This window comes from Anabas testudineus, chromosome 23, assembly GCF_900324465.2.
Source record: "Anabas testudineus chromosome 23, fAnaTes1.2, whole genome shotgun sequence".
Classification (NCBI taxonomy): domain Eukaryota; kingdom Metazoa; phylum Chordata; class Actinopteri; order Anabantiformes; family Anabantidae; genus Anabas; species Anabas testudineus.
In genome coordinates, this window is record NC_046631.1 from 5364734 (window position 1) to 5384545 (window position 19812).

The 19812-nt window shown below is 41.2% G+C and overlaps 2 protein-coding genes across 3 annotated transcripts; one reads left to right on the plus strand and one right to left on the minus strand.

Annotated features, from left to right (window-relative positions):
- Positions 1-638: 638 nt before the first annotated feature.
- Positions 639-8866, plus strand: slc37a3 (solute carrier family 37 member 3). Of its 2 annotated transcripts, none has more exons than XM_026361662.1 (14): positions 639-745; positions 2566-2763; positions 3525-3639; positions 3774-3866; positions 4119-4202; positions 4316-4461; positions 4777-4873; positions 4969-5053; positions 5335-5543; positions 5632-5773; positions 5857-5958; positions 6067-6266; positions 6427-6492; positions 6580-8866. In XM_026361662.1, exons 2-14 carry the CDS (start codon positions 2687-2689, stop codon positions 6670-6672), a joined length of 1509 nt encoding a protein of 502 aa, XP_026217447.1. In that variant the 5' UTR covers positions 639-745; positions 2566-2686; the 3' UTR covers positions 6673-8866. The 2 variants fall into 2 exon arrangements, with proteins under 2 accessions (XP_026217447.1, XP_026217446.1); XM_026361661.1 differs by having other exon boundaries at positions 648-745; positions 2545-2763.
- Positions 8867-9592: 726 nt separating this feature from the next.
- On the minus strand, positions 9593-14065 carry cdkn1d (cyclin-dependent kinase inhibitor 1D). The gene is made up of 3 exons (XM_026361663.1): positions 13841-14065; positions 11294-11784; positions 9593-11174 (listed from the first exon to the last, which is right to left on the minus strand). Exons 2-3 carry the CDS (start codon positions 11778-11780, stop codon positions 11116-11118), a joined length of 546 nt encoding a protein of 181 aa, XP_026217448.1. The 5' UTR covers positions 11781-11784; positions 13841-14065; the 3' UTR covers positions 9593-11115.
- Positions 14066-19812: the final 5747 nt, after the last annotated feature.

Here is a 19812-nt window from a genome sequence, read left to right on the forward strand (position 1 = left end):
GAAATGGATAAGAAGGTTCCACTGAGATTTGCAAATAAAGAAGAAATTACAAGGGATTCTATAAAAAGGCATTTTGCTTATTGCTAATACTCCTAAGGCTACACCTATTACTTCATTGCAGATATTTCTTAAATATGTAAGAAAAAGTCCACATTTTTATACTTAAACAATTTAATAAATACACACTACAAATTTTTGGAGATTATTTGCTGAGGCTGCACTGTATTACTAGTATGTTTAACCACAATTAAAATTTTAAACAGTCTGGGCAACATCATTTGCATGCAGTGTACATACAGCTTAAATACATATGCAACAAACATAGGAACAAATAACAAACATGATGCATATATTTGATACGGTCTTACCAGAAGTGAAAAGCTGACTGACAAAGTTTAGTGTTGGCTCCCTGTTACAGTGTTGGGCACAAAACTGGATTGTTAGAGCATTTTTGGCGGTACATGTTCTAAACTATGTAGAAATCAGCCTGCAGCCAATCGCAGCTTGGCTCTACAACACAAGTGGCACAGTGACAGGTGGAAACTGAACAGCTGTCTCTTTGCTTTTCTCCTGTCAGCGCCTGCTGCGCCTCCGCGCCTGTAGTGCCACTCCTGTCCTGCTGGGGGCGGCACAGCGCCGCTGTGCCCTGCCGATGCCAGTGACGTCCGCGACACGAGAATCAACAGTAAACAGAGACCGTGGCTGCAACGAGGGCGAGCTAGTGGCCGATAACCCGATCGGAAAGGTAAGACAGTAAATCCTGTTTCCTCTTTTTTAACACCTTTTAACCATAACATCAGCTGCGTGTGTGAAAAGGTGTAGTCTGATCGCAGGACCCGGAAGTGGCAACGTAGGTGAAAGCTGCGGTGTCACTGCTCAGATGGGCAGAAACTGAGGCAGCAAACGCTCACTCACCAGGAACAAGTAGCGTTAAATACTGAATGAAATTAAGGGTTTGACAGAGTAAATTGGTGGGTACGGTGGTAGTAAATACACCTGTGGTGTTCGTGCTTAAGTACACTCAAAATCTTTCCTTTAAACATAACAATCATGTCAAAATCACATGCTGAAGCTCAGGGCTCGTATCATGAACGGATTATGATCAAGTCCCTGGGCGTTTTACAGGGAGAAACAGATCTCTTTCACCTCCTTGTGCTTGTTTTGTGTAGATCTTGATGTCGTTTTATGGTATGTCTTTGTCAATCAAGGAGTATTAACTCTCACTTCATGATCACTGACTCTGATCAGGGGGCCCCTTGACCTCTCCGGCCCCTGTGCCTGTTCTCAGTAGACCCGTTTGGTAATCCATTCATGGCTGTTTTTGTGTGTTATCTTCTTAAAAATTGATGGTATTCTGTAAACAGGACATTCTGCTTTCCCTTTCTTCTTCATTGTGCTGTAGCACACACACTGTTCAGTATTATAGTTTGACCTGTCAATGTATCTGTGAGTATTTGCAGGGGATTCAAAATTGCGGTCTCACTAAATAATGAATCTTACTTGGTTTCAGTGAGTTTGAGCAACAAGTAGCCCTCTGCTTGACTACAGGTTTGTGCAGCACAGCAATACGAATGCTGTCTGCCTTGTTAAATTAAGATGATTCATTCATAACTGTGACTATATGTGTCAATACATTTCAAACTTGGCCCAAATGGGAAAAATGCTTTTAATTCTTCAGTATTTGTTTAAGAGCTTTAGTAAACAGAAGGTAAATAAAAGGTAAATATTGGATGTTTCCTACTTTCTGGGTGTGGTGCCAGTCATGTGAGAAGACCATCAGCTGCTTTCAGATAAGGAAAAGAAAAGAGAGGACGTGTCTCCTCACCGAGTGTCAAGTCTCACAGGAGTTTATCTTATATAGTGTTTTCAATGTTGCATCTAAGAATGTCTATGTTTTTAGCCTTTCTTGAAACACCTCCACTATCATTATTAATTACTAATGATTCCAAAACTCTCCAGTGAGAAAATACAGATTTAAAATTTGAGAAATTGTCAAAGAAACTGAGTTGAAAAAGTTGAGTCAGCACATCTCAAGTTTTTAGCTGAGACCTGTGTGAATAACATTTAAAGCTGAACAGGCTAGTGGGGGACGGATGGCTCAGAGGCAGTAACACTGGGCCCATTGATACCTGCAGCTGGTAGAACACACCTCAGCATTCAAACCACATGTATGTCTTAATGAACATTCAGCAAGGTGGCACAGGAATGGGCCAGGACTGGTTTGAGGAACAGGACCATCAGGTGACGGGTATAAAATGCCTAATCAGCACAATCTTGGGCAAACTTACACACTGCATCAGTTGAAAGAAACATCGTCCCTTGACTGTTGCACGAAACACAGCTGTATGTGTATGTAATATGTTTAACTTGGGTTAACAGTGCCTGAGATGAGCTAATGAGGGTTTAGTTTTGTGATCACTGCATCTTTGTTTTTTGTTTTTTTCTTTTTGTCCATTTTCTTAATTAACCAGGGCATAAACACATATTTCTGCTGTTAATATTGTGTTGTTAATGTTGCATTGTTTTCCAAATCCTTCTCTTCAGACTTCTTTGTTGTTGCTCTAGTGATGTGCTGTAGCGGAACCCAGTCCCAATCCAGTCGCTGTTCCCCCTGAAGACCTCCACCAGCACCACCTCCTTCCTCATCCTCCACCTCCTTTTTTTCCTCCCTTTGGCTGCCCCTGTGATGCCTCCCACGTGCTGTGGCTACTTGTCACAGTACACCCATCATCATCTGGTTGCCTTCCTCCTTACCTTCTTTAGGTAAATTAGACCCTTCCTGCCTTAATGGTTTTCCTCTGTGACTGCTGTATGACACTGTAAATGTTAGTTTCTAGGTGACCCCGTGAGACTAGACATGTCCGCAGATTAACTGGAAAGTCAGTCAGGGTGACTGAGTGTGACTTTCAGGTACAGGTGTACAGTATGTAAGGGTTAGTGTAAAAGATTATCCTTTTATTAGCTGGTTCCTCAACGTTAAGTTGAAAGAATCTCAGGAAACATTAAATATTTATCGTTGGCATTTAGGCCCAACTCTGCAACGTAGTTAATCTTTAATTACAGTAGCTGTCATATCGCACGTCTGCTGCCGATGTCACCTTGCAAAGGCGCTCCTTATCAGGTGTAATGCAAAGTGCCATTTGTAGCAGCTAGTGTACACAGTACTAAACCCTGCAGTTCAGCAGAAAAGTTGGATTTTATCCAACATCCTGTTTTTGGATATAGATTTTCTTTCAGAATTTAACCTTGTGCAAAAGAACAATTCATTTCAGTAATTCATTGTATTACTTTGTGTAGCATATGAAATCTGACAAGAGCTTTATAAGAATTATTAATAGTACATTGTGGTATAACTATGTGAACAGTTGACATTTTCTAAACCATTAGCACTGAATGTCATTAAACAGCTACATGTCCTTCCTGAAGTGTAGAGCTTGTTTCTATATGAGCACGTCTAAATAGATTTCTGTAAAGTACATTTTTTACTTTTACTTTCTGAGTAAAACTCTTCCCTCTGTCTCCAGCTATGTGTTGCTGCATGCCTCCAGGAAGACCTTCAGCAATGTGAAAGTGAGTATCTCAGCCCAGTGGACACCATCCGTCCAGAATGACAGCGCACCTGCTTTCTCTCCTGGAGAGGTACTGAGCACAAACAGAACATGGTCATATTTAATATGTGCCTTCCCCATATACAAGTCAGGGGACCGTGCCATCTTTACAGTAGTTGTAGCAAAACTTGATCTAAAAAGTGTGTTTTTCTGTTACTGTCCCAGACTTGGGAGAACAATCGTCTGTTTGCAGATGAGAAGGAGGCCACTCTGTTCCTGGGGATTCTGGACTCCATCTTCCTCTTCTCATATGCTGTCGTGAGTAGGGAGCATGATTTTCTGTGGCGTGTATTTACATTTTGTCATTTTGGGCTGGGATTTGAATCAGACTCCTGCCACTTTTAAAATGATCTGACAGTGAAATGGACAACACTAAAATTCAAGATGAGTCACAGCATCCCATAATACTCAGATGTATTACTTTGTAACTGGATCACCATTAGAACCACCATGATTAGACCAGTGCCATCTGCGTTATTAATTATTTTTTTACTGTTCCTATTAATATAGGGTCTGTATATGAGCGGTGTGATTGGGGACAGAGTGAACCTGCGCTATGTCCTCTGTTTCGGCCTGTGCGGCTCTGCTGCAGTGGTGAGTACTTGGACCATAAGTTGGATTATGTCTCATCTACAATAGTGTCCCGTTATGATCATACTTCACTTTGGTATTAATTATGAGAATTTTATGTGTAAATGTATTTACAGGAGTTTGTGTTTGGCACTTTAACCGAATGGCTCCACATCTACAACATCTACCTGTACTGTGTCCTGTGGGTGCTGAATGGCCTCCTGCAGTCAGCTGTCTGGCCCTGCGTGGTGGCCGTCATGGGCAACTGGTTCGGCAAGACGGGGTGGGTGACATCTCTTCTTTTACAAAATCCGCCTAGACATATTTAGTCAAGGCAGCGTCTGTCAATTCGAGCTCTGTGATACACACCCACACGCGGAAACACAAGCGCTCACACTCGCACAATGACATCCATTCACTGGCGCCGCTGCCAAAACACAGACACCATTCAGACTCAGCTTTCCTCAGCGGCAATTATGTAAACATAATTTTGCGGGTTGTAAAAACGGCAAGTTAGTGAGCATTGAAGTAGCATCTAATAGAATCTCGAAAGTTTTATAAAGTAAGAACTTTTAACTATTTAACTCTGTTTATCCAGGCGTGGCTTTGTGTTTGGCCTGTGGAGCGCTTGTGCCTCTGTCGGCAACATCCTCGGGGCCTTCCTGGCTTCTAGTGTTCTCAAGTATGGATATGAGGTACGCCACGCACATACTGTATTGATGCTATTACTGTTGATATTCTTCTCAGTAGCTACATGCTAATACGATGGACTGTGTGTTGCTCTGTGCAGTATGCCTTTCTGGTGACCTCTGTGGTGCAGTTTGCTGGCGGGATAGTGGTGTTCTTTGGACTACTTACCTCCCCAAAAGAAGTTGGTAAGGACGTCTAGGAATATGCTAGAAAACAGGCGTATCCATAATAAATGAAATGCTGATACATGTGAACATGCTTTTTCACCTCTGCGTGTGGTTCACTTTGCTGCTTTTTTAGCACGACCACCCATCTCTGTTTACTTTTAATTGACCTTGTTCCCACAGAAGCCAGTTTGACCTTGTGTCACACTTACACTGGGAAACTAGAAACAGTTGTGTTCTTGTATTACGTAAAATCTTAACTCAATTAAAGGTTTGATCATGTGTGTGTTTGCGTATTTTAGGTTTGAGTTTAGAGTCAGATACTGGACTCAGCCCAGTAGAGACAGACACAGACAGCCACAGACCACTGATGAGCGACGAGGAGGATGAGGTGGAGGTGGGGGTATACAGCAGACAATACCACTCTGTCCAGGAGCCAGATGAACCTCTGGCTGAGTCTCCCAAAGCTATCGGCTTTATCCAGGCTTTCTGTCTGCCTGGAGTGCTCTGTGTGAGTCTGGAGCTCAAATCAATTTCCACCGAGCATTTAGCATTTTGACTTTGACTCCATGTTGACTCTGTATCTCTGTGTACTGCAGTATTCTCTGGCTTATGCATGTCTGAAACTGGTCAACTACTCCTTCTTCTTCTGGCTTCCTTTCTACCTGAGCAACAACTATGGTTGGAAGGAGGCTGAGGCCGACCGCCTGTCCGTGTGGTACGATGTCGGCGGGATCATCGGTAAGTGTGGGGTTTACCACTGCTGCTGTTACCCACCTGGTTAAAGTGAATTAATTTTTTTGTTTCTTTGTTTGTTTTGACAGGGGGGACAGTTCAGGGTCTAATCTCTGATTTCATGGGGAAGAGAGCCCCTGTGTTGGCACTCAGTCTAGCTGCAGCGATGGGATCCCTGGTGGGATACAGCCGTGAGTACCTGCACATTAATAAACAACTTTTGTAGGTCAAAATGCAGGCATTGAAGAAGCTGAGAGTAAATAATCAAAGTGATGAAAAGAGTCTGTCTGCGCTCTCAGGCTCACCCAATGATCAGCTGATAAACGCTGTGTTGTTGGCTACCACCGGCTTCTTCATTGGTGGTCCATCCAACATGATCAGCTCCGCCATATCTGCAGACCTAGGGAGACAAGAGGCTCTGAGGGGCAGTCAGGAGGCTCTGGCTACTGTCACTGGTATAGTGGACGGGACTGGTAGTATAGGAGCTGCTGCAGGACAGGTAACAGAAATACACTAGTTAAACCCAGAAACAATAAGAAAACTAAAAGTCAAACGTAAAGCAGTGATGTTTAGTTTGGATCGTAGATGTGCAGTTATGATCATAATCCACAGATTGCTTTCAGTTTAACCTGTGCATTTATATTTTCATCACCTTCTAGTACCTGGTGTCCCTGATTGAGAGTAAACTGGGCTGGATGTGTGTGTTTTACTTCTTCATTGTCATGGTAAGATAATTTCCTGAAAATCGCAACAAACCTTTTTGCACTGTAGAAGAAGCACCGATGTAAATGATGAAAATGACTTTATTACAGACAGGGGGCAGCATTTTGTTCATCGCTCCGTTGCTGTTCAAAGAACTGCGCGCCATGTGGAGAGACAGACAAGCGCGCCGACGCCAGCTCTGAAAGCCTCAGCATCTGCCAACTGTAACGTATGTCCACTCGTATCAGCAGCTACACAGCTGGGCCGCTCAGATACAGTTCCCTAGGTGAGTTTCAGTATATGGAAAGATTTGGTGGATGCTGCTTTTCACAGTCAGGATGGTTAAGGTGATCTGGAGTCCCCCCCCCCCACAACAATGGCTATGTGAGCAGCTAGAAAACAAATCTGAGCACAACACCGAGGTCCTGTCCACTCACCAAAAGCCTAACGTGTAATGTAATGTGCACTTTCTGCAGTGGAAAGGGTTAGAGGTTAAGTGCCTGAAACAAGCTCCAAAAGGGACATGGCTATGAGCGAGTCCAGTCTGTGAACTCGCTGCCAACACAGAATGTGCTATTGTAGATAATCACAATTGAAATTGATGTAAATATTTCACTTTTTAAATGTAGACGTACTTGATCGAAGTTGAATGAATTTAGATCTCTTAACTTAGCTTTTAGGCCCTTTGGGGAATCAGACCTTATAGAATGTGAATAATATAAGTAACATAGAAATACTGTGTATTATCAGTGTTTTTTAGAGACGTCAGATATTTTTGATCTTTTTGGATGAGGTCATAGCTATTGCACTCTGGGGTTATTACAATAATTAGATTCTAGTAAACCACTTATTAGATATTAGCTAGGTTTTGTTTTGTTTGTTTTATTTACATCTTACAGCCACTTGATTCCTCTTGTACAGTTTTGTGCCATCGAGCTCAGAGCTCTCAAAGCAGAATATGAATAACGGGGACTGGTCCTCTCGATTCTGTGTAAATATTAGTCACTGATTAAGTCATTTCCTAGTTGTTTCTTTTTCACTTTCTGTTCAGTGGAATGTTATGAAATGAAATTAAATTTTAGTGTCTTAATTCACAGAAAATCCCCACGTCAGTCGATGTTATTGTTTTAACTTCCAGTGAAGGTGAAATGTTTTACATCAAATGTACTCATATCTACACAGTGCTCAGTGGTGTATTTGCTAGTAGATATTTTAACACTATTTTTCAACACTACTAGATAATTTAGTTGGTTTGTTTAATTTCCGTTAAAGAAACTACAATTGTAGCAAATACACCTACAACATATTTTCCATGTAGAAACATCCTCTAGTTTTATCCTCATCATCAATCAAAAGACAGTTTCCTGAGCCAATGGAGCTTAAAAGCAGATTTACTTGCACCTCTGGTATCTCTGTGCAAATGAAATCGAATGTAAACTGAAATGTGTCTGTGGTTTATTTTTTATTTTTTAACTGTTGCATTTTTATTTATATGTAAGTTCCAGATTTTAACACGTGTAAATGCAATCCTTGTTTAAAATAAATGCAAATGAAATTTTGCAAATCATATCTATTTCAGATAGGATCTTATAATACGGGTGGAAACTTGCTTTGTCTTCTAACTTCTATGTTTAAACTATATTGTGATCACAAGCTTTTGTGTGAAAAGGGTTTGTGAAAATGTGCAGTGTTGCATCACATCCACCAGTGGGTGCTATTAATGCAAAAACAACAACAACAACAACAAAAAGTGGAACTTCAGGTCATTGTTAAGTTGTTTACATTGAAATCATTCATTTACATTTTATTATTTTGATCACACTATATCAAGTTAACATTGACATGAATCTCTTAACTTTCCCCCCCCCACAAATAGTACTATTAAATGATATGATTCTGATCTCATACACTTCTTACATGTTGCATGGCTACATAAACCAGTATTCAATTATAAACAAATTAATACAAACGGTTTACAAAGATTATCAAACATTCATGCATATCTAAAGTAAAAAAAAACACACTGTGGTGTAGCTGTGACAGGTGAATTACGAAAGCAAAATTACAGATTAGTCTTGACATCATTTTAGTTTGACCTGTGGTTTTATTATATTTTTATTCCTGGCTTCAACTTCAATAAACAAGCGCGTGAAAAAAATCTTTATAAACCAATTAAATGCTGCAAAATATTTGACAAGTCTAGATCAAGAGCTAATCTGTGCATCAGCTTTTCAATGAGGATTTATGTGTTTTTAAGATCACCATACAAAAATAGTTATCTTGCCAATAATGTTTTAAGTAGTGCAAAGATATAGTTTCAGAAAATTAGTTCTATAAAAAAAAAAAAAAACTGGGAATTTATAAGTATTTCCCTACGAGACAACTGATATAAACTCAGAATAAGTTAATATAGATTTTTAAAGTTTCATCTTAAACACGCTGAGAAGATAGGTGCACACAAAGCAGTCTCACACACGCTCTCATACACAAGACAATTGACATAAACGCGACACCCTGATTAATTTAAACCGGTTTAAATAGCCACGTTTGCTATTTATAAATGTGTGAAATCGAACATCATGTCAACGTAAATTATAAATGGACCGCTTTCGTGCCAATATTTCGCAGAGACTGAGGCGGGTAGTTCATGAAAGAGAGACTTTCAAGAGGGCAGATAAATGTGTCTGAATTGCAGGCCACTTGTCTGCCCACAGTTCTTTGATCCATATTTTTGTCGTGAAGGTTCCCTATTAACGGCTCTCCTTTTTCCTCGTGTTTGCCCCCCCCCCCTCCCCACCACTTTTCCCTCTGCTCTGTCTATTTCTGGGAAAGCTGTCAAAGCAAAGTGGGGCAGTGAGAGAGTGAGAGACAACAAAAGCCGGTTGCCCCCCACCCCCCCCCCCCCTACTCCCAGCCCTCCCCGGAGGACCGGAGTTTCCTCTGAGCAAAGCTGGGCCCCGCTCTGACACACTGACTCTTTTACCTGATGTGAAACTCTACACGCAGCGCTGAGACATAACAGCTTTTACCACAACAGAATAAACCCCCGTCCCGCTTCTGTCTCTCTTTCACACGTACAGCCGCAAACAACCTGAGCTTGACTAATTTTTTTGTTTTGTTTTCTTTTTGTAATAACTTATTTGTGTTACTAAATCGCTCGATGAGGTAGTAAGAGTGGATTGATAATCCAGATTATGGCTTTTATATCCAAATATAAACCAGAATAGGAAAAATAGTCACATTCTGTTTGAGCCACCAAAATTGTTGGTGGGTCACATAAAATTAACTTGCCTGTAAATTTTTTTTTAACTAAATATTTGAAGATCCTAGCGTGTATGAGACCTTCTGTGACCCCCCAGTGATCACTCAAACAGTGACTGACTATAATCGATGTTTCTCAAATTAAATGGCAATTTCTCTTTGGTTTCAACTGCCTCAGCTGCCACCTTTTACAGCATATAAACACCAAGTCAACATATTCATACACACATCCGTGTGTGTGTGTGTGTGTGTGTATGCACACACACACACACACACACACACACACAAGGCAGACACTTTTAGAACTGCACAGCGACAGAAATGATGGTGCAGCTCGTCTCTTCATATAAAAAAAAAAAACATAAATAGAAGGTTTTGATTCATCGGAGCTGCAGCTACATTTTGTTGATGTAGAAAAGAGGCATATATGACACCTACGATGTGGCTGTGACATGAAGACGAAGAGTAGAAAATGCTACATTATTAAAAGCATAAAGCTGATGAGAGCATACAACTGAATTAGATACAGTATGTTCTGACCCAAGCGTATTTTTACAACCCCATTATGCAAATAGTACAAAGCAAAAAAAGGAATATAGTTTGAAGTTTGAACATTTTTTGCTATGTTGTGATACTTTATATGGTCAGTATTTTAAAGTGGCAACGGCGCCAAATTGACTTCTAAAGTCTTGTTTTACACAATGCTTTTCCTTTTAGTCAATGTAATTGAATTTAGACAAATAATCTCACATTGTAAATAATAAATAAATAGTTGCATGTTAAACATTATTATTATTACTCCGAATTTAAGTTACTATTTTACAGGTACCGCCCCATTATCTCATAGCTTCACATTTAACCTGGTGCTAATTCCAATGACGCTGCCAAACTTTGAGCCCAGGCTTGATGTGCGCTGTTCGAGCCATGGTGCGAACTACAGGGTATATGTGGATCAAGGCCAGAATAGAAACTCATCTAATCAAAAGCTTTTAAGATTTTTAGCGAGAGGGAGGGGAAAGAAAGGGTCAAATACTATCAAAGGCCTCCGTTTACCTCTTAGTGCTAGAGCCTGTATTCGTTTTTTTAACTGTAAGAGTGCATTCAATAATAAATTCACAGTATAGTCAAAAGCTGAGAAAACAGTATATAGAATATATATAATATTTATAATTGTCCACAAAAAACGTTTCTACAGTCTGAGCTTGATTAACTAGGACCATGCTAGCTTCCTTGTGCTGAAAATTAACATTATGTGGTGTGAGTTGCTGCATGATGTGGACAGTCTGGTACAAATTGCTACATATGTACATACGATATGAGTCATATCTATGTGAGGTGATGTGTGGACCAAACAGTGATCCTCTACTGGGTCTTGTTGTGCTTTACTACTGTCGGGAGGATGGTTTGTAATGCAGAAGCTTCCTCTTCTTCACCTTGAAGAAATCTGGAGGGGGGAAAAGGACAATGTAAAGAATAGAAAAAACGATTTCAGGTCTTAACAACATTTGTCTTGTATCAGCTTAAATTCACCACGATAAACCAAGCATCTGCTGTCAGACTGACCTGTGATGGAGGACTGTCTACGTTTTTCTGGCCGTTGCAGCCTGTAATACCCCCTGGTGGTCACCTCCAGGTATTCATCTCCAGATCCAGACGAGCTGCTGGACGCAGGGGAGTCCTCGCTCGATGTAGACGAAGTCCGCCTCTTGCCCTTCGTCGCTCCAGGTCGCACCGCTGGCCTCATCGTGCAGCTGCGGTAAAATGCCGGCACATCCTGGCACCTGAGCTCCTCCCACTCGATGTTGGACTCCCCTCCTGGCTTGTCAGTCTGGAAATCAAAGTTCCAGCGTTTGTTGGCCACCTCCACGCTCATGCAGAACAACCGTTCAAAGTCCTGCTGCAGCTGCTGATGGTCCACAGGCCCGAAGAGATTCCTCCGCGCCGGCCCCACCTTTAAATTCAACGCCTTAATCCCCCCCAGGCATGAGAGCTCAGAGTTTGATTCCATAGCTGATCCTGCTGTTGATGTTGATGGAGTGGCCATTGCCATGTCCCTGTCAGAGAACATACACACACACACACACCAAGTGTTAGAGGAAGGTCAAAGGTTGAGTGCTGGCTCTGTTAGGGCCTGCAGAGTTTCAATGAAGTGTGATCCAGGGTTTTACTGGCATAGATTAGACTCACACACAAGTTTTTAAAGGCTCGACCCCCACCCCACCCCACCAAACACCATCTGCACTCTTGGGCACCTTTATGTTTTATGTGATCAAATACATGTGTGCCCTAACCTGCTGAGTAATTACTGCAGCACCAGGTAACTGAGCCAACACCAAATAAATCTACACAGCACACTTCACTACTCTGCCAGGTCAGAGTGAACCTGATTCTCCACCTGCTGCGGTGTCTGACGGCCATAGATCGACAGCTAAGGTCAGCAGGTCACACAGAGACTGTAGGCCACTTGTGAGGAATGTCTCCATCAACCTCTAGCTGCCGCATTTCATTAGAGCAGCAGTGTTGAATTGAGATTATTTCTGCACTGCTAATTCATTTTCTACTACGAGTCTTTGGCTTCACCCGGCCACAACCTTCTTTATCTCAATACAGTGTGTGATAATATTTCATATGTGCGTAGTAATCACTCTGTCTGTCTGTATCTAACTGCTCAGAGCTTTATCAGCCGCTTGTAGGCAGTAAAAGCAGAAGATACTGTATATGTTTTCTAGGATAGGTAGTAACTGCTATAGATAGGTATGGTTCTGCTTTCTGATGTAGTACTGTACTGTATAAGGTCTCTCTTGAAAACCTAACCCCAACGCTGGCCCCAGACCCTCAAGGCCTCTGCAATTGCAATTGCTTTGTGGTAATATGATACAGTGAAATTTAGCCAGTGTGCATCTTAACTGTTATAAGGGCCACCTTAAAGCTCCTGCACGTGCAGAAACATCAGTCCTACACTGTGCACAGTCACATTCAGGACACAATTTATCCAGAGAATTCAGAAGAGAGGTAGCCTACATTGCTTTTGCTTAATCAGGTCAATTGGTTTGCTTTAACTGCAAACTTGTTTGTGACTTTTAGAAAAAAGGTCAACATGCCACCATATCAACCCAAGATCAGCTTGAAGACAGAAATGAGAGACAAGCTAGAAAAAAAAAAAAAACACCTCAGAGGGGCCTGGGGGGGGGGAGCTCGCGGCGTTGCGCAATTGTTGACACATATAGAATATATAGTTAGGAAGAGCCCTTTCCTGAGTCAAATAGCATTCTTTAGTCATTTTAAGATCTGTTCCTACAAACAGTTAAAAACATCACCAGGCGACGAATTTACACATTTTCCTAAGTGGGTACTTTGTTTAGTCATATTTATTTATATATTTAACTAGCACAACTTTAGTTTCCACTGTTTCTTGTCGTGCGTAATTGGACATTATCAACATGATGGTAATATTTGTTTAAGTACTATTGCTTTCTTTCACCCATAGGACGACTCTAGCCTCCGAGTGAAAGTTGTTTGCGTCGAAAATTAAGTGGGCGCGGTATTCAGATCATGTTTCCACTGTGGTCTGTGTCCACACATCCACACAAACGAAATGTTTCCAAAAGCGCTCGTTACAGATAAAAAGCGCACCAACTGTGTTAGGGACCGGAACACAAACACCGTGCATAAAAACACAAAAAACGGCATCAGAAAGTGAAAAGAGCTTTGTAAAAAAAAAATAAAGTGAGTAAAGTCTGCAGAAGAAGAAAGAAAGAGGAAAAAAAAAACTTGACGTGACGCAGTGGGCTCCGTTGCGAATGTGGGTCAATGAGATGTGACACACAAACAGCCAGCATCCTGTCATGGCACCAACACTCCTAACACACACACACACGCTCTAGCATCATAATATATATTTATTTTTTAAACATTACCAACAACAATAACAAGAGATTATTAACATTAACGCTGACTTTGGCTCGTACATTTGTTTTCCATATGGCAGAGAGATGCAAATCTACAAATGTCACATGCATGTTAAACAAACATCTAATAGAAATCGCTTGATTCAGAATTTAAACATACTACAGACAAACACAGGCAAGTAAAACGAACATGTTCTCTTACCATCAGCATCGATCTCAACGTATTAAAAAGTAAAAAGGAGTTTGACGGCTCGTCCACAGATTACGCACGGGTTCATCCAGTGAGGGCACTGAAATGCGCTCTTCACAGATCCGTGGAAAAACCAAGTGTCACGTTGAGAAGTTTTAGTAAAACCTACTCACGGGAGGGTTGCTCCTGTCCACTTATCTGCGACTTGTTTGTTATGGACTCAGAAGACACGAGAGAGGGAGGAGGAGGAGGAGGACGGCGCCGGTGGGGGGGACGTCCTACTAGAACCAGTCACGTGGTTTCCATCAAAACAAGTCTTTGTTGGAGCGCGGCCAGAAGGTAAACAACAGTATCAAGAAGTCGTACGACAATTAAACGCAACACAAGCGCAGACGCATAGGTGCGCACAAAACACTCCAAATGCACCAAAGAGGATTAAAAAGTTAAAAGTTGCATATAAAAGTTTATTTGTATGTTTCTAAGAGTGTTCACATTTGTATTAAATCGTTTTACTCTGATATGCTGTGGCTAAACTGTCGATTTCCAAACTCTAAAGCTCTAGTTGTCAGCCTCTGTGCGCCACTTCTCCTTCTCAGCGAATAGTAGGTCAAATATCTTGGCACTGGCGGCCATTTCCCCTTCTTCCTCAAATGTGACACACATTCTCGTGTCGGGCTTGCATCACGTTTTGTTTTGGCACCGTGCTCGAATCCCTCCCAAGTCACGTTGAGCTGCAACGTGAGTGGGACAGGGCGACTCCGTCTGACTTCTCCTGCGGATTCACCACATCCCCCGTTTGGATACTTGGATAGAAATATATATTCAGTATAAATGGAAAAAGCACCGAAACGCCCTGTGCAGCATTAGTGTGCGTGTAGTTACTGGGAAATAACAAGGAAGCAGTGCTGTTCCTCTCTGTAGAAAAACTTTTTGACCTCTCAATTGGCTTTTTTAATGATAACTCACTCAAATAAAACTAGATGCAAAGTTAATAGTTTGAACTTTTTGATTTAACAACATATTATAGCCACATAATGGCGCATTTAAAATTAACCTTTCCTAATTTAATGAACCATGTGAATATAACTTTTAAACTCTGAAAGAAAGTCTAGAAATAAAAGCAATATGTAAAACCAACAATATAGTTTGATTAAAAAACAAACTGATCAGCAACAACAACAACAACTTATAGTAATTAGTCAGACAAACTTGCCCCAGTTCCAACTTTTCAAATGTCTTCTATCCTAATATATTGACACTAATAAGTATGATATTTGTGAGCTACAGTGCAAAATGTTAACAAGGTAAAATTACTCTTATTAAAATATAGAAAGCAGGTCATTGATCATTTAATCAGTGTTAAAATTCACTCCTAACTTTGGTGCGTTACAGTCTTTCCCATCAAATTCTCTATGTATTTACTCTGCTGTTGTGTTTATCTATGTTTATCTTTAATATTACATTTTTGAAGAACTGAACAATAGTCTTCTATAATGACATCACCTTTGCATGCCATTCCCATTCCCACCACTATAATGGCACTTCTCTCTTTCCTTATCATGATTCACTTTGGGTTCTGCGTTCCTGTTATCTCTCTGTTACAGGTTTTATTCTTTTATTACACATGTAACAGTTTTACTGTCCAGCTCACTCTGAAAGGTCATTCCAGGTTTTACACACACACACACACACACACACGTGCACGCTTATATTTTTCCATGCTCTTTCTTTGCTCTAACACCACAGATGCAGGCTGCGTTTCTGCAGAGGTTTGTGAGGTGCACTGCTTTAGTAACGTTGAAGCAGCTAGCAGCGAGTGTGGAGCGGTCATTGTCTGTAACTGCAGTGTGTGACAGTCACAGCCTCGAATTAATTACATCACCACTATGGAATGTCATTTGGTTGGAAAACGCTATTTTCACATGAAGGAGGGGGGGGGGCTTTGTAAAAGTTCAAGGCAGTTCAGCACAAGGCTCAAAGCAAACAAACGTAGACCCCTTTATATTGATTTCTTAACATTAATATGTAAATTATTAGATGGAAGGGAGTTGGACCTACCTCTGGTTTATCTCATTTTAAGTCATATTTTATTTTTATGGTAACAAGCATGTTGTTTGTCCAGGCCCTCTAGGAATACACATCACTTCTCTGTGCCTTGTAGAAGATGTTACACATCGTAACATGGTTATGGTTTTGTTATCATTAGGCACAAACAACTTGCTTTAGGGAAACATAGTCGGAGTTACTGATTAATTTTAATGGCTTTAAACAAAACAGCACTGACTGTACATTGGAAACATCAGTCTTCGGTTTTAAAGTGCAAATTAAATTAAATTTAAATTTAATATAACAATGTTGATGCTGATAGTTGCTGTTTCTCCACTTACATCATCTTTTCTGAATTCTTTTCTTTCTTTTTTTTACTGCTGACTTATTTTAGGTTGTTCCCATCGTGAGACATAATAGTCCATTAGGGTTGTGCCCTTAATACCCTACTAATCTGTGTATCAAGTGGTCTTTACACACTGTTTTATTTAAAGGTTTACCAGCAGACAATGAGGCCTCAGCAGCATGATCCCCCACTGTTTTATCAGCTCTGTGACCTGTGTTTACAGTTAGCTTATTGTTCTGAATTAAATTCCCAATCTTCTTCTTGTTCACAGTGCTGCGTGTGTGTTTTGGTGTGCCTCCCCCCACCCCACCCTCTGTGCTCTATATCACAGTTGGTTATGCAGTCATTAAGCTCATTGTCTTCTCCGCCACGACCAATGTTATTTGAATACATTAGCATGCTTGTAAAACAGACTACGTTTGGAAAAAGACGATGTGCTGGGGAACAGTCATGGTGAGGCTGGTGCTTACAAAAAGAAACCATTCACTATTCACCCATTCAAATGTTGTTGGTTCATTGTGGTGTTAAGCAAACAAAGGCCACGACAGAGAACCTATTCTCACGGTGCACATATCCTGGAAGTGCAGGCAGTGTTTTGTACTAGTATTTGAATGTCGGTTGGAAATGCTGTGCAGCGTAATGGTGTTTGGTGGATAACCAAGTCTATAATCTGATCTGTTTATCAAATTTATCTGATCAGGGAGAGAATAAAAGAAAAGTAGCTTGAAAAAATGATGTGATGCTGCTCAGAAAGATAAGATAATAATTATCTGAATAATCAAATTTCTATACTCCTGCAATAACCACAACACAGAGCATTAACTTATTGCAGAGTAGCGTTAAGTGTCACCAGGAAGTTTCAAGCTCTAGATTGTGTTTCCATTCACTGACATTTTGGGAAATATGCTTTGAAATACAATTTGGTTTCTTGATAATCGAGGAGAAGGCCCACCACAGTTATTACACTGTTTACATCAAGCACCACAATAAATTGCAAGCAAGACGAAGAAGATGGTCACTTTTAGCTGGATCCATCAGCTGGTTGGCACAAAAGTTAGGTGTTAGAAGTTAAAAAATGTTGTTTAAAGTGTTAAAAAAATGATGAATTAAGATGTTTTTTTTATGTTGGGGCCAAAAAAAACAGACAGATGCATAAAACAAATAGTGCTATGAGTGGAATGTGGCATATTTCTAATAAAATTGTATTAAGTAGAAGTCACATACTGTTCCTGTACGATGTGATGTGACAGTACAACATCTATAGTGTTTTTCTCTTTGGCAATAAAACAGTAACCACCCAATTTCATTAGTGATACTACAGCTTTTGCTGCACCACTATGTTGTTTTGAGATTAAAATGCTCAGTTTCACACCGGATTAGAAGGAGGTTTCAGAAAGCCGTAGGTCAGAGGTCACAGACGGCACCCAAACGGTGAAACTGAGAGTTTACTGCTGAACGTGGCATTTAGACCAAAACACCAAAAGAATGTGCCACATGGCAGTCTGCCTGAACAGGAAGTCTGCCTGGTGAAGAGGAAGCTGTGATAGAGAGAACAGGCCAAAAAAACAGAGCAGAGGAAGTTGTTGTTTCACAGGTGCACTGTGGGGGTTTCCACATCCTTCTGCACTTCACTTGCGGAAGCAAATACTGAGAAGAGGCTCACCACAGACAGTAGATTGTTTACGTCAAACATAATTTCTTGACACACCACAATAAATTGCAAGCAAGTAGTAGAGGAGACATGTAGAATGTAGAAATGCGTTGTGGGAAATAGTAAAGTGGCAGAGAATTACAAGAAGATAGCAACCAAGTAAAAGCAAACTGTGTGTAACATAATTCAGGCACGCTTTCAGAGCTGCCTGCTTACTGGGAGTTTGGGAGATGAACAGCCTCACATCTTGTGATTTATGTCTACAAGCTGGACAGACAACATATCACCTTCGAGCAGCTTATCCAAATATACTGCACTGACACACATGTACCAATGTGTATGCATGCACACATTCATGCAGTAGATAGTGATAATAGCTCAAAACTCAAAACATGCTATGCACAACTGTGTTCATTCTCTGAATCTGAGTAGCAGCTGAGTTTTAAACCAGACATCTGGACAACTTTTGTCCTGCAATTTCACCAAAACTGAACGAGGAGTGACTTATTATCCAGGCTGTAATACACACAGCAACTTTCTACTCTGTCTTATCTCCCCGTCCACTTGATGTGTGGGATGTGAACCAAATTTGGAACTGTGTACTTTGTGAAAGGGGGTGGCAGGTTATAGAGAATACACAGAGGAATAAAAGGTACGCGCACACACACACACACACACACACACACACACACACGTATTATACGCAAACAGGAGGAGTTTCCATGGGAGTATTCATCCAGCTGTGGAGGCCACAGGTGGGGATGTGGGGGAGTGAACCATGCTCTAATTTCATATGTGTGTGTGTGTGTGTGTGTGAGGGAGTGAGAGCGCCTGTTTGTGTGCTTGACTTTGGGGAGGGCCTGCAGAAAGTCGGGGTGCAGAGAGAGCGTGGCGGTTTGCTGGCAGCTGGATATTGTCAGGGGTTCACCAGGAGAGCTTGCATGTCAGGGGGAACGGGTTTAAGACCCTGACTCACTATTTGTTTTGGGGACTCCTCAGGGGCCGGAGGTGTCAGTGTCACATGCAGTTTGGGTTCTCAGAGTATTTATGTGACTGTGCAGGCCTTGTGCATTTACCTGTACATTAAAAGCACTACTTGTCCTTTTATAACAACATGCTCTTTGAAATATTGTCTTTGCAGGATTCGTCTTTGTCCCTTGTAGCATTTGGTATTTTTTTTTACCCCCTGTGATTTCAGTGAGTTAAATCTAGGTAGGTGAGTGTCAATCTATAATGAGAGTTAAGCAACACATGCATTTCGTTCATTCCTGACTGAAGTGTATGCATGTGGTGGGTCACATACAGTATGTGAATAAGATTCCTGGGAGCTCTGATCTGGAACAGTGAGCCTTGAGTGGCCAGTGCTCCAGCGTGGGCTGGAGAGGCGAAGGGAGTGCCCGGCTTCTTTGGCCTTGAAATAATGTCTCGATTCTGCAAGACAGAGCCTCTTCAGTTCTGTTTCACACCCCTGAATGCTGAAAAAGAAAAAGAAATGTATGCGCCCGTGTTCGTGCACATCATTCCAACTGCTCCAACGTGTGCGTCCAAGTGTCGTTTTCGCTTTATGTGGTTTTAAAAGTATGCTCCGAAAGTAGTAGTGACAGGCAGAGAGCAAATATATGTGCGTGTGTGTCTGTGTGTGTGTGTGTGTGTGAAAAACATAGTGTATGAGTATAAAGGAGTGAGACAGGAAGCGACTAGGGGCCCACTCTCAGCCGCAAAGTAGTAGTAGTGACTAAAAAGAGTCAGTACAGAGGGAAAATAGGTTACTGCAATGTGTGTGTGTGTGTGTGTGTGTGTGTGTGTGTGTGTGTGTGTGTGTGTGTGTGTGTGTTTAATATTTCATCTTAAATACACTGTAACAGCTATGTGAATACATTTGTGATATTTACCTTGTATGAACGTATTTACAGCGTGAACTCTCACAATGTGGTTAACTTC